Source organism: Lampetra fluviatilis, chromosome 47 (assembly GCF_964198595.1).
Source record: "Lampetra fluviatilis chromosome 47, kcLamFluv1.1, whole genome shotgun sequence".
In the NCBI taxonomy this organism is placed as follows: domain Eukaryota; kingdom Metazoa; phylum Chordata; class Hyperoartia; order Petromyzontiformes; family Petromyzontidae; genus Lampetra; species Lampetra fluviatilis.
Window position 1 is genome coordinate 4,919,479 of NC_136321.1, and position 15,614 is coordinate 4,935,092.

Here is a 15,614-nt window from a genome sequence, read left to right on the forward strand (position 1 = left end):
CATTTTGCTGATGAAGCCAAATGGATTTGCATACAGTATTCCCTCGTTGTTCGCGACGGATACGTTCCGGAGATACTCGTGAATAGCAAATTTCGCGGATCATATTGGCCTACGAAAATGAACGACCTTAAATACATAAATAAACTATTAAATACGTTACATTTATAATAACAGCGCAAAATACATTAAAATAGGTTATAATAAACTAAGGACATTAATATTAAAGTATCACTTTACATCCCATCATTGTATCTTTCATCACTTTATCTCAACACCCTCTCATCACTTTCTCTCTCCCTTTCTCTCTCGATGCAATCGTGTAGAGTTCCCGTTGCGATTCGCTTATAGTCGACATCGTGGATAGCAAACTCACGACTAACAAGGGAATGCCGCGTTTGCCCACGAGGCAATGGGATTTGATGAACCCTTGTGGTGGAGGGTTCTCGTAAAAAAATGTTATGTTATTCCGACACGGTCTAACCCAAAAGCAACACATTTTATTTCCGTGCTTCATTTGTAGGCATGTAATACATTCAATGATCCACCGAATTGGAAATGCATGCTGGTAGTATGCTTCGTAAGCATTTGAATTTATTTTTAATCAACAAACCGATGCATTCCTTCAGTCTTAACCATGAGCTCGCTCAGAGCGAACTCGTATGGGGGGGGAATATTTAATAATCGACGTTTTGGGCAATGACCTTTGTTGAAAGTAGAGAGATGAAGAAGGGCCACGTCCCGAAATGTCGCCCATCACACATTTGATATTTTGAATGGGCAAGTTTCGTAAAAAAAAATCCCCGCCGACTTGACACATCGTGCGGTATAAGTAGCTACACCACAGTCGGTTGGCAGGTCGCGTGTGCGGTGGGGTAAAGTGTGGGTCCTCCCACCACTTCCAGGACGTCTGGTCAGCTTCCTCGAGAAAACTAGTGGTTCCTAACCTGGGGTGCAAGCAACCCCCGGGAGTGCGAGATGCCCTTTCTGGGGGTACGAGAGACATGGCAAGATTTTAGTTCAAAGGTGTAAATCATCGAAGCAGAAATTAAGCACGTAATTCCAACTACTTTTGTTTCATCAAACCATTGTATTTGTTAGCATTAGAAATATTTTAACGATTGAGAATCAAAGGGGGTGCAAACCTGCAATAAAGGTTAAGAACCAATCATCTACTGGATGCCCTTCTACTAGCATTGGCGTTTTTCAAGTAATTGCCAGGCTGCACCTTCACCATCTCTTCTGTCGGAAATAGCAAAGAGATGGGATTCTGCTTCGTGCAATGGCTAGACCGGCTTAATGGTGTTTGTACGGCTCACTCAAAGGCCAGAGAGGGTGGGGAAAAGTCGAGGACATTTTATTCCATTTACATTAGGGTCAGCTGGCCTCACGAGAAATCACAGCCACTGCTTGTGTGTTCCACCACGGAGATGGGAGGGCACCACCTGCTAGGAAGGAAATGTGGCAGCTCGCTTGTGTGCCATGTTCTGCCCTCCCATCCGATACCCTGGGTGGCATGGATACCCAACGATTTTTCTGTGGAAACGGGGAGGTTGAGAGGTGGTGGTGCGGTGGGAGGGTGGGAGGCATACACATCATCAGGTGTAAAATGCAACCTGTGTGTTTGCGTCATTTACTGCGTAAGTAGCGGCACTTTCCGCCCGAGTCCAGATTTACCCCGGTTTGATGGTCAGCGGGAGCAAGCTTCCACGCTGTCGGGTATTCGGAGTGGGATTAACCGAGTTCGCCATGCTCCCGAGCAAGATAAAAACCATTGAGAGCTGTTTATCTTCACTGACGCGCCGGTTTCCAACTTGCTTAAGGGGTTAGCTGATGGCGTTAAATTAAATAAAGCATCGCTGGAATTTTAAACAGACCATTTGGTCTTAAAGCGCGAAGTGCGCCGTGCGGCGAACAGCGGTGGGTGGCGGTGGGGATGGGGGCGGCCGCATTTAACGTGAGACAATGAAATCAGGCAAAATATAATTTCACGTTATCATGCCCGCGCACAACTGCAATTGCGACGGTAATTGAATACAACGGCCATCAAACGTCGCAAGTGCAATTAGTGTTAACTGAATCATCGTCAACCGTTCAACGGGAGACGCTGGTGAAAGGGAGGCACTGCGTGTTGTGAATTCATGCCGCCAATTAGAGGTACTACTTTAACGTTGTTAACACGTTTCGGTGCCTGGCACGTAGTGAAAACAGTTCGTTTCCTCGCAATTAACCATAAAGCACGAGCCTTGTTTTTATTTATACAAAAAGTATCACTTTTAGTCCTCTTTTCCCCGATTCCGATTGTCCTATCAGTGTCTTTGTCAGCCTCGCAGATCAGGGTTCAGCTGGGCAATAAACTTTCCACGGCACTTCTCTGTAAAAAAATCGTCAAATGGCCGTTTCAGCCTTTACACAGTAGGGGGCGCACTTATCCACACGGTGCTATGAAAATTTCAAACGAAACCAAATTCAACGTGGTAGGTTTTTTTTGTTTAGTCATTGGTCATCGAGCTGAGACTATTAAAACCCTAAGGATCCGGTTTAATCGCAGCTGGCTGGCTATCTGGACTGTAAACCGGATCTCTCTCGGCAGTGCTGGCTCCGTGCTCTGTCCACTGAGCCATCGGGCAAACCTCTGAATGTGGCACATGAGTGAGCAATGATAGGGCCCTGTGTGTTGTGGTGGTATATGTGTGTGTGTGGCTCTGCATGTGGATGTTTGGAGAGGAAATAACCATCGAACTATCGTCCCTGCTCATAGAGTGATGCTGCCGTGGTGGAACGGTGAGCGCACTGGACTTGCAATCCAGAGGTCACCGTTTCCGTTCAATCTACCGGCGTGGCAACTGAAAATTCCTCCCCTGCCATTTCCCGCGTAGCAGTATAAGTGGGTACACCGGAGTTAGTCGATGGGCTTGTCGTGTGTGGCGGGGTAAAGTGTGGGTACGCCCACTCCTTCCGAGACGTCTGGCCAGCGTAGAAGAGTAGGCCAATAGAAGGGGCTGTTCTCAGAGCTGCTTCTGGTCGAGACCCTTCCGCTAGCGGTGCTGTGAGCAAGCAATTGCAGGGATGCACGGACGACACATGCAGTTGCTTTACCTCAACCGGTCGAGGATCCGTTGGTGGCACTGGCACTGCTGGTCTGAAATAAGGAGCAATTACAGCCTCCGCGTTATGCATTCTACCACGGAGACAGGAAACCTTCCGCCCCCCCACAAGCCCTACCGCCGCCCCCTGCACCCCTCTAGTGCCCGATCCTGGAAATCTTCGCCGTGCCGTGGAGGGTAAGGGCCCCGCACCTCCGTGCGAATGCATAACATAATTTACTCTTGGGCTCGCTCGGGGTCTGGACATCACTTTTCATTTGGCAGTCATCAGTGACCGGGCTGAATGCGACGCTGTGTCGAGTCGACGTTACGGTGTGTCCGGCGAGCTGTTTGCCTGCTCGTTGGTACATTGGGTGTCTTGTTTTGTTGTTGTAGGCCATGTGTGCTGCCTGCTGAGATGGATGGGGTGGGTGGGGACGGTGGTCCAAAGCCACGTCATGCTGTGCTTGTACTTGCAGACAGGAGGACTTCACGCTGACAGCTCGACTATTTTTATCTCCTCTTAATTTTATACCGTCTTTGCTGTCTGCGTCACGATGCGACGCGAAGGATGTTTCCATTGGTGACGCTCGTAGCCAGCGGGTAGGTGCAACAGGTTCAAGTTTGTTTTGTTTTACCAGGTGAGAGCTCTGAAAGAGGCCAGGATGGAGTCTCATTTGCAAGAGTGATCTGGGGGGGGTGGGGGTCATCAAACTCACAAAATCAATAAAGCACAGCAATGACGCGAGTGGAATCGGTAGATTGAAATCGCACCGTTTCAGGGAATGGCCACTGAAGTTGACGTCACGGATCTACTTCTGTGGTCCCTTCATTTGACTTATTTATCCACACTAGAGGCGCACCTGCTGTTGGTGACCGCTAATCATCATTGGTGTTCTAAAGCAGACTTCCATTTGTCCATGGAAGCTAAATGTTCTCACGTCAAATGTGTCGGGACGTTTTGCTTCGCGTTAGCATTTTGTATATTTTTGGATGATAATGCTCCAGCCGCCACTGCCTCTCTGTGTAGGAGTGCTTTATCAGATGAATGATCACTTGCAACACAGGCCAGGGCAACGAGCAAGTTGGCCCACAAAAGTCTACCCGCTTCCATAATGAAACAATAAAATGAGTGGCTTGGCCGATGTAGCGTTGCAGTTATCCCCCCGCAATTTCTCCTCTCCCGTTGTGTTTTTACACACGATACCCGGAGGATCGAGCCACGAGCCTCCACACAGTTCCTGCGCTCCAATCTGATACGAGGCTTCTCCAAGCTCATCCTTGCCAAGTTTTGGCCCGCGGAGGTATTAATCACCGAACGCGGGTCCAGCACCCGCGAACTCGCCGCTAATTGCATTATCCGCACTTGGCTGCACCGGGAACTTGGAGGACGGTCATCGGATCAGCCTGCTGCTGCCATGCGCTTGCCGCGCTCGTTCCGAGGCCGCTTGAGCGGCGGTCGTGCCGAGTGCAAGTGCCAAAATACCACCTTTCCCTGGATACACAGTTGGGAGTATTCTTGTGGTCCAGTGTGTGTGCGCGCCAGATGGTTGAGTGTAGGCATATCGTAGCATATAGATGCGATTGCATTAGCAGCAATAATTTTGGTGCATTATCGTCATCATCATCAGCATCAGCCATGATCGGTCCACTGCTGGATGAAGGCCTCTGCAAGCCGTCACCATCCCTCACGGTGCCGCGATGCAGCAAGCCATCTCGCTGCCGCACACGAGCCGATTCCAACCCTCCAGCTTCGTGGTGCCTCCCTTGGCTGCCAATCTGTAGTTAGTCTCGACCGCCGGCCATCCTCCTTTCCAGCAACACATCCTGCCCACGAACCGACTTAACCCTTTCCCCGTTTTAGACATCTCTGAGTTGCAGGGTAGCGGTGTCCCGTTCACTGCTGAATCTCGGAACGCGCGACCGGCTCGCCGTTAATTTTGTTTCTCACCGCCGAGAATTGCAGTGACACATATTCTTAGGTTTTTTCGGTAAAGTCACGTAGGTAAAAATTTCACGTAGGTAAAATTTTTTACCTACGTGACTTTACCGAAAAAACCTAAGAATATGATTCCTTGCAGTCACGAAAGCTTCAAATCTAGAATTGCAGTGACACGATCACACTCTATGATAGCTGGCGCCAAAGTGTGCCACACGCCCTCTCGCCTGAAGTCGTACCCATGAAGTGATTTTCTGACGTACGTGTACATCATTGGAACGGAGTCGGAAGAAAAACTGATGATGCGCACGTATGTTATCGGAATGGGAAAGGGTTAACAGTCAGTATGGTATATCTAACGTGCGTATGTTTTCCAATCCGTTTGTTCCTCTTCCAGTCGGCCAGAGTAATTACAAGCATGTGCCTGTCTCTCTCTCTCTCTGTGCTTCTATGGCCACTTTTCAGCGTTGCCTTTATGTGTATAGTTCGTTGTCCTCCCCCCGCACCTCCGATCAGCACACTCGGCGACGTTCGGCACGAAACTAGGTCAGCGTACGTACACGCGAACGTCGTGGGCACCGATTCAACGGCATTCATGTCGAGCCACACGGGGCTGTTTACGCGACGCTGTGTTGTTACCCACTACGAGCAGGTCAGTGCGTCGAGCACCAGCGATGTCGTTGGGGCTGCGAGGGCCTAGCGGTAGCGCTGCGTCCGTCGCTGTGTCACACAAAGGTTTATGGTTCGCCTCCAGCGGCCGCCCTTATTGTTGCTTGTTAACACGTAGGCTCTCGCGATCATTGACATCCATAATATCAATCTGGTTGTCGCCCGATGAAGCTACTTGTAATTACTGGCGAAACGTCGTACTCGGATTGTAAATGTTTGTGGATTTACTCTCCAACACACCGGTGTGCTGTACTAGTAACAAATTGGCACGTTCTGTTTACGTGATGAACCTTACTAATTGGCTGTGTCGGGTGGTGGCGGGCTTAACGACACATTCATATTGACGCAATCTAACCCAAAAAAAAACCTTTATTATGGCTGATTGTTGCTGCAAGTGTGATAACCACAAAATAATACTCGGCGCTGTATTCCCCAAATGATCCCCTGGACGTAATTCGCAAGGGTAAACCATTGTGTGCCCGTGTCATGGTCCAAATTTGCCAAATTCGAAATTTGCCTGCAAATTTCTCATTTGGGATGATAACTTAGCAGTCGTTGCTCCCCCTACTGTCAGACTAATGTCCCAGGTCGCTCTCGCAATTGAGACTCTCCTGGTCTCCTGGATTTGCACCTTGTTAAACAAATTTGAAACTCCATGTAATTGCAATCATGTACCTCCTAACAGGAAATATAAGTCAGATGTTATCGGGCAGAAATTTGTGCAGCGAGTCGCTGACACAAGTCTAATCTCCGTGATTAGGTTCATAGACCGATCGAATTCGTGATTGAGTTATTGGTGAGGCCGCGTAATGATCTGGCAAAAATGTGCGTCATCAGGACTCTCCATCACTCGACGCAGCCAATCAAATGGAATTGTCACGCGGTGCGCAGGCAGGTGGGTACTGTGCCATGAAGAACATTTCTCGTAAACCTAAGTTAACGATTTGACACGTGGGAAACTACGTCAAACATCATCGGCTCAAGATTCCGGAAAAAAAATATATTGGAAGTCCGAATTTTGGCCAGGTCGTCTTAGTGGCCAAACCCAAAACAATTAACGGTGCATCGTCAATATCGGTGGCTGCGAAAACCTACGTGTTGAGTTAGACTGATTTAATTTAACACGTAGGCTTTCCGATTTAAATCCACCGATTAATCGATGCAACATTGCACCACCTGTGCCATCCCCCCTCCCTCCCTACTTTCACCCTCCCTCCTAGTAAAGCCATTTCCGCTGCCATCTGTCGCTTGTTTACCAGCCTTCTCGCCGTCTCTCGGGCCCGTGTATGTTGGTGGGTGGGTGGGTGGGGGGGCACTGGGGGTTGGTGAGCAATCGGGGCTGAAGAGTTTTCGGAAAAACGAGGAGTGGCGACTTTGCACATCCACGCGCGCCGCATCGGGCCACTGTAAATGTCACACTGCGCGGGGGTTTAGCGGTGGATTACGCCACTTTGTGAAACCGAAGCCGGCGATCCGCGCGATGATAATAGTAATGAACGCCCCCTTTAACCCTTGACGAAGGCTGCGCTGGATCTCGGGACCCTTGCGTGCGTGCGTTTTTTGTTGTTGCTAGAAGTGTCTCTGCTATAGCATTGGGAGGAATGGGGCAAACGTGGCAAATACAATTCCATTCGTCAATAGCAGTGTGGCGTTAAGAGTGAAAAAAACACTCGGGCTGTTCTCGGAAGCAGGGTGGTGCACTGCGAGCTGCATGGTTGCAGACGTTCAACATGTTCATCTCATGATGTGACACCGACCACACGAGTGGAATGTAATTCGGTAAAAGGGGATTTATTTTTATTCAATGCTTGCTGCGACAATCACATGGCCGTGCGTCAGCAGTGACGCGGCTCAGCGGTTGCGTGCTCGCCGTTTGTAGTGTATGTATGTCGTGTGTATGTTGAACTTGTTTCGCACCGTATGTTGCCAACTGTGCTCATCGGAGGTACGGGGGAAGGACAACAAAATAAACACAAACAAGCAGTTCTAAAGAAATGTATTTTCAATCTTTCTATAAAAGTGCATAGCTCCCGTGGCTTCCTAATGTCGGAAGGAAGAGCGTTCCAGATGGCTGCAGAAGCATCTGACAGCGTGCGATGCAGTTGACCGCGTTTGTTTGACGGTTAGCCAAAAGCTGCTGCGAGGATAACTGGAGTTCGCGTGATGATGATTGATGCTCCCTGACGAGATCAGCAAGGTATCGTGGTTCATTTGTGGGAAGCACTTTGTGTGTCATGAGTGCGACCTTCCAATGCCTATGTTCGGCAACCGGATGTCCATGCAGCTAGGCGAGCCACTGCACGGACGTTGTTGCAGAGGCTTCGTGGTTTTGAAACCAGCGGCTGCTCCGAATTTTTTTTTTTGCCCTAAAAATACGCTGCAATCTGCTTTAGAGTGGACGTTCAAGGATCCCGTGGCGTCATTCGCAAGAGTAAAGAGAGAGGGCTCCCTTTTGTGTCGGCGTCGCGGTCCGAACTTGCAAAATGACACAGCAGTTGGCCCAATGTGGATATAACATCGCGATCATCGCCACCTACTGCGAAAACTTCGCAGGAACCCTCCTAAAAGAGAGTCCAGAGCCTTGGCGACGCTTTCCCTGGGATAAGCAAGCTTATAACAATAATAACAGTGGGTAGTTCTGTGATATATGCTTCTGTGGGCTGTTCTTTAACGTGGGTTGATGCACCTATCTTCAAGCGGTTGGGACTGGCCACATTCGTTGATGACGTAATGCAGACAGCACAATTCAACTAAAATTGGTTGAAATGAGCAGCTCTGGATAAAATATGCATAGAGAGAGAGAGATGAATGTTTGAAGTGGAACATTTGTATGAATGCATTGTTCTCTCTGAACAGTATAAATAATGCACCATTTGTGCATTACATTAATGATAATTATTTACTAATAGTAATAATAAACACACGCAAAATAAGAGAAATACATTCCCACAAAACCACAGTGATTTTTGCATCGGTTCCTGAGTCTAAGTAGCACCAGCCTGACGACAAAAATGTTGGTCATTACGAGCATAGCCGGTTAAACACCACGCTGGCTGAACACCGTGCTCCCCCCCACCCACTCCCTCACTGCCAAGGCACCGGGCAACAACATCACCGGAGCCGCTCCGCTGACTAACACGCTCGCCCGCGTGTTCACCCACCGCTCGTGGTTCCGTGCCATCTCGATCCCTCTCGCTCACGCATGCACGCGATCTCAGTTTCGGCTATTTTGCTCATTACCCCCCCCCCCCCCCCCAATGGGCGTGTTTGTCCAGTTGTCATGCCCTCTGGCTGCTTGTTATGCCCGATACGTGCGTCCGATGCCGTACGTTGAAACTGCCGCGTGTTTAAAACTCGCGGCTGCTACGGCCGTGGCCTGTAATCTATCACTGTGGCGGCAACTGCACGGGTTAGGGGCGCCACGGTGGCGAGGTGTTAACTAGCTCGCCTGGTGTACAGGAGGTTGGGGGTTCGATCCTGACCCATATTTGGAGTTGGCATTTTCTCCCCCGTGGTCGTGTCGTTGTTTTCTCCGGTTCCTCTGGTTTTTCGCTCCACATTCAGATTCAACGTCATGTGTCTAGAGTGTTTCGCTGCTATAAATTTCCACGGGATAAGCCACTTCGTTGAGCGCTCATTTGTGGCCAGGTGGCTTCTGAAAAAGAGCTATATATCTGAAGGGGCCTTACCTGGTAAAATTAAATAAAACTAGTATTTTGGTGGCTCACACACAGAAACTCTCTTCCCGTGGATCTTGAGGAGCCGTACCCTGGCTCACCAGGAGAAGGCGGTGCGGCAAAAATGTGCACGCCACCTGTGCCATCTGTACAGCGATTGAGTGTTGCCTCCTTGCACGCATGGATTTTCAGTGGGTGCTCCGGTTTCCTCCTGCATGCAAACACTCAATACTTGGCCGAAACACCTTAATATATAGAGAGCCGCAGAGCTTACAGGAGGGGATGTGCTGCCTTCCTGCTTTGTGGTTCCTCGCGCCTCTTTTCGTTGTTCTGTACGTATGTTGAATCTCTCTCGCACCGTACGTAGACAACCTTGCTCATCGGAGGTGCGGGGGAAGGACACCAAACCATACGCGTCAAGAGGAGTTGAGCGAATACTTTGCGGCGTGTAACAAGTTTGATATTATATTGCTACTATCACGGGTGTCACGCCATTGCTAGCAGCGCGTGTGATTTCATACGGAGGCTTCCACAGCCAATATTATGATTCAGGTTTATTTGATTGGTTTAGAGCCTGCGGGAGATGTCAATGAGAACTATGCCCCTGACACAGCCAAACAAATCAAGTGGTGTGTTGAAAAGCAATTGTAATTGTTTTGCTTGCTTTTTGAAAATAACCGGCTTCCTAAAAGACAATAAATTGCCACATTCGTCCAGGTGACAACTTGATTTTGTTTTTGGCCGTCTCAGGCTGGCGGCGGAGGGTGTGCACAGGTCCAGTTGACATGGTACCCGCAAGATCTGACCTGGAACACAAATTACAAGTTTCGTGTGGTATCTGCGACCAGCGCGTCGTCGCTTCATCCTCTTGCAGTCGTTCGCTGTAATGCCAAGCATGTTTTTATCTCCATGCGTCTTGGGATACTTTTTAGTTTTTTTTGTTCCATTTCGATTTGTCGGGTCCCGTGTTTCTAATTCGTGTGTCGTGGCAGGTGATGCACGCCGCTTTAAAACTTTATACTGGTAGGAACCCACTGGTTCCACCAGCCCACAGGGGATTATTGTGTCCGTCCGTCCGTCGTGCAGGGAGGGGCTGGGTGGGGAGGGAGGGGCTGGGTGGGTGGGGAGGGGCTGGGTGGGGAGGGGAGGGTGGAGAGGGGCTGGGTGGGGAGGGTGGGGAGGGTGGGGCTGGGTAGGGGTTGGGAGGGGGTGGGGCTGGTTGGGGAGGGGCTGGTCACCCCGTGGTGCCCTTATAAAACTCAACGTTTAATTTACTCACGCCGGCTTGTGCCCGCCCTCACAGTCGGGCATATTTGCGGAATACACCACGCCGCCGTTGACCCTGGCCATTGACCGAGCAACCCAACGTTCCTACCAGCTCCCTCCGCAGGAATGTGTTTCTGTGCGCACATCGGCTGTCTACACAAGCGACGTTTTCACTACACCATTCAACAAGTTGTTTGGTGATGCTACGCTGGCAGTGATGCACAAGTAACAAAGAAAATCAAGACTCGTCAACAACACTTGCCTTAAAATAAATTATATATATATTTTTGATAATAAAGGTTTTTTCGGGTTAGTTCGCGTAAATACAAAGGTGGCGTTTAACCCGCCACAAAACGTGCCAATTCGTTACTACTTCAGCACAGCGGTGTGTTGGATAGTCAACCCACTACATATACATTTAGAGTTCGACTTTTCGCCGGTGATTACATACAACCAGCTTCATCAGGCGATTAGCCAGAATTGTCTCCAAGACTTTCTGTTCCGCTCTTAAATAGAGTGAAGGTGACATCATCACTGTAAGCCTATTGGTCATGTTTCTTGAAATGGCATTCTTCATTGAGTTTTGTCTTCATCAGCGCCGCCGTCCACAGGTTTCTTCGTATTAATTCTTTTTAGGATATTCCCCCAGGGCCACGGAACGTGCGCAGAGTAGGCTTTTGGAGGCGGGCACCAATTGCAAGCCCCCGCCACCTGACTTACCCCGTCCTCTACCCACAATCCCTCACTTCCTTCTGTGTTCAATCACGATCGTGAAAACCCTACGCTGTCGTGCCATCACGGTTATGCCCCGCAGTCCAGCCGCTTGTTCCCGCTTCCTAGCAGTGCCTTTGTGCCGCCTTGCGGTGTACACAGCGCTGTGACCTTAAATTGTAAAACTGTCTCATTGGCCAAGGGCCCCTTCTTGATGTGCTATGAAGAAGGACGGTCCTTTAACGAACGTGTCGAGTTATTTTTTGTATCTCCATATATATATAAAAGGCTAAATATGTGTGTCTGTTCTAAATGTTTAGCGCACTTCCCGACATGCAACAAACTGGAAATTTGCCATGTGGGTACTTTCCAGACTGTACACCATGCAAAAATTTAAAAATACGTTTTGTTTTTTGGGAGGGGGAGCTCAATAATGCATAGATTTTTTGCACGGCAATTGAGCTGTGATGTCAAATCTGTCACGTGACCCGCGCATGTGGAAGCGTAACGCATTGTAGTGTATTGGTTAGTGCGCTGCGCTACGAATCCGGCGACCCGAGTTCGATTCCCGCTCACGGCCACCACCGGTGACGATTATTTCAACCGCTCCTGGGCCTCCCCTAGGTCGACTCAGCCTCAAACGAGTAAATGGTGTGGTGTGTGAACATCGCCACTGGGGAGACAAAGGCGGCCGGGCGTGGTGAATCCAAGTCCCGGGCGAAGCCGGGTAGTAAAGCTAGTATTACATGATGGGAAGTAAGAGGAGACGATCGCCGTCTCGAACATAAACTCTGGGTTTCGTTCCGGGCGGTTTAGTCGGCCGCGGAAATGTCACATTCAATCAATTAGCACGTGGCAGACAGCCTTAATAAACTAACATTGAACTGTCACGATAAACTATTTTTCTCACTCTGGCAGACACTTCTGAGGGCTCGCGATCACCGAAGCGGCGAGGCTTTGTTTTAACACGGAATTCCAGGGAGCATTGCAAGTATATCAACAAGCCTTGTGGGTTTTATACTGGTAGGAACCTCCTGGCTACACCAGCTCATAGGGGATTATTGTGTCTGTCCATCGTGCAGGGAGGGGCTCGGTGGGGAGGGAGGGGCTGGGTGGGGAGTGGAGGGTGGGGAGGGGCTGGGTGGGGAGGGTGGGGAGTGGAGGGTGGGGAGTGGAGGGTGGGGAGGGTGGGGAGTGGAGGGTGGGGAGGGTGGGGCTGGGTGGGGAGGGTGGGGCTGGGTGAGGGGTGGGAGGGGTGGGGGTGGGTGGGGCTGGGTGGGTGGGTGGGGAGGGGCTGGTCACCCCATGGTGCCCTTATAAAACTCAACGTTTAACCTACTCACGCCGGCTTGTGCCCGCCCTCAAGGTCGGCCATATTTGCGGAATACACCACGCCGCCGTTGACCCTGACCATTGACCGAGCAACCCAGCGTGTTCCTACCAGCTCCCTCCGCAGGAATGTGTTTTTTTGACCCACCTCTTCCGTCTCGTGAAGTTGTAAATAATCATACGTGTGCCCCTCTGTCTGTGTCTCCGTCTCTGTCCTTCTGTGTCTCTGTCCTTCTGTCTCTCCCCTATGTCTCTCTTTGTTTGCGTCTTTCTGTCTCTCTCTCTCTCTGTCTCTGCGTCTGTCTGTGTCTCTCTATATCCGCGTCTCTCCGCGGGCGGGCCGGGCTTACAGGCTGCCGCACCGGAGAGGCCAAGATGACGAAAGCCTTCGGCCTGGCGGCACGCTTCATCGTGCACACGGTGGGGCCGCGGTACAACTCGCGCTACCGCACGGCGGCCGAGACCTCGCTGCACGGATGCTACAAGCGCGTGCTGCACATCGCCACGTGAGTCGGGTCGACACCAACGGCGAGAGGGGAAGAAGCGAAGCCAAAGCGTCGCAATGAGCGGCCGTCGCTGAGCCGCCAATGGGTGTCGTGATCTGTCAGCCACCCCCTAGCCAGGACTACTCTTAGATAGGTACGGTCCATATCACCGGGCGCTGTGATCCGTGAGCGACAGGTTTTGCAGAGGTTCTACGGTTTCGGGGTGCTCCGGTGGCGGGATGTTAACTCCTTCGACTGGTATGCAGAAGGTCACGGGTTCCATCTCAACCCTGATGCCTGGTGGTCCCCCTCTTTAAGAAGACTAACAACTACAGGGGCATCTCACTCCTCAGTGTGCCGGGAAAGGTTCTGGCAAGGATTATTCAACATCGCCTTGCCAGGCACGCTGAGGAGAGGCTTGCGGAGCCCCAATGCGGTTTCAGGAAAGGGCGAACCTGCACAGATGCCATATTTTCTATCCGTCTGCTACAGCAGAGGTGTAGGGAATTCTAGCAAAAGTCCTATCGGTGAGCTCCGGCAGGCAACGCTGCATGCCCAGCTACCGCATTCCTAAACAACTGTTGTTCGGCCGGATGGAGGGGCTAAACGGGCGCGGCACGGGCTAGAGAAGAGATGGAGTGAGGTGGTACAGGAGAATGTGGAGCTGAGTGGACTTGCCGATGACTGGTACCAGCGGTGTCAAGATCGGCCTCTGTGGAGGAGGCTCGTGAATGACACTACTGGGCAGTTGGAGACAGTCGCCCTCCAACAACAACGGAGGTCAGAGGAGAGATGCTTACAACAACAAGCGGAGCGCCGGGTGGCTAAAGCACAGCAAGTTAGCACAGTAGGAGGCACAGGTGGTGCATCAGCCAGTCATCTCAGTCAGTCGACCCATGGCACCTGGGTCTGTCGCGTGACCTCCTGCCAGCGGGCGTTCGACACTTCACGTGGCCTCAACGTGCACATAGCCTGGCACAAGCGTCGTAGTGACGTCACCGCCACTTAGTGGCGAATGGCAGTTGTTGCGTATGAGAGACTGCGCGCGACTGTATTGAGCACTAATACAGTGGTTAGTGCGCTGTGCCACGAAATCGGCGACCCGAATTCGATTACCGCTCACGGCCAACACCAGTGACGATTATCTGAACCAGACCTGGTCCTCTCCTAGGTCGACTCGGCCTGAAATGAGTAGCCGGCGCGGTGTGTAAATATCGCCACTGTGGGAAACAAAGGAGGCCACGTATAATTCTCGTGTGCTGTGTTGACCTTCATAGGTGTTCGCCAATCGCACTTTTATCAGCGGTCATGAATAGGTTGTTCAGAGGACCTTTGTCTTTATCTCTGTGTGTGCTGCAGGGAGAATCGCCTGAACTCCGTGGGGCTGTGTGTCATCAATACGCCCAGGAGAGGCTTCCCAGCAGCTGACGCGGCACACATTGCCTTGAGTAAGGCCGCCGTGTCCCTATCTGTCTGTGTGTGTGTGTGTGCGTCAGTGCGGTATGTTTGCCTGTTTGTGTGTGCATACGCGTGTGTCTGTCTGCCTCTATCTGTGTTTGAGCGTGTCTGTGTGTAGTGGAATGGTTAGCACGCTCCGCTACGAAGCCGGCGACCCGAGTTCGTTTCCCGCTCGCGGCCAACGCCACTTACAGTTATCTGAACGGGTCCTGGTTATCCCCTAGGTCGACTCAGCCTTAAATGAGCACCTGGTGCAGTGTGTAAACATCACCACTTGGGAGACAAAGGTGACCAGGCGTGGGCCTGGCCACCCACCCCATCGTCTGCCGTGCCGGCCTTGAAAGGTGCTTGCTAACAGCACTTGCACGAATAGTCTGTTAAAGCTATAGGGGGAATCTTTGTCTTGATGTCTGTCCACATTGTCTTTGTGTACGTGTGTGTGCGCATTCGTGTGTAGCTGTCCTTGGTCCGTGTGTGTGTCTGCTCATTGTTTATGCATGTGTGATCGTGCGTATGCATGTGTATGTCTGGGGGGCTGTAACATATCGTGCTTATTCTAATCAAACCACGTACCCCATAAATATCCTTATTTATTAATTGCTTCTCTCCGAAATGCCACTGCCGCACCTTATTTCGTGATTTTATTCCACGATTTATTGTTTTTTGAACCCACACCTCAACCGTGTATTTTACAAAAAAATGACCGTGCCAAACTCTAGCTGTAATCACGATTGATGGCGACGGCGGTGAAGGCAAGCTAACATCTTTGGGCCTATTTCTGCATTCATCATCTTCGGGGTAGAGAGCCCTGTGGGCAGACAGAAGAGTTCGGCTGATGGCGGCGCTAATGGTGCTGGCGATTGTGTGTGTTTTTTTATTCCCCGTCCTTGTAAAATAAATTTCATTAAAGCCATTGCCGAGAATATGAATAAGCTCACCACATTGGCTTGTCGGACGCGCTGAGCTCCAACAGCAGCTTTTGAAATGCCTTATGAAA

The 15,614-nt window shown here is 50.7% G+C and overlaps 1 protein-coding gene across 1 annotated transcript in view; it reads left to right on the forward strand.

Annotated features, from left to right (window-relative positions):
- The window catches only part of GDAP2 (ganglioside induced differentiation associated protein 2), a 115,870-nt gene that overhangs the window by 24,242 nt on the left and 76,014 nt on the right, over positions 1-15,614 (forward strand). The window contains exons 4-5 of the mRNA XM_078877276.1: positions 13,027-13,180; positions 14,519-14,607. Coding sequence (XP_078733402.1) covers positions 13,027-13,180; positions 14,519-14,607 — 243 coding nt within the window. The remainder of the gene's footprint in view (positions 1-13,026; positions 13,181-14,518; positions 14,608-15,614) is intronic.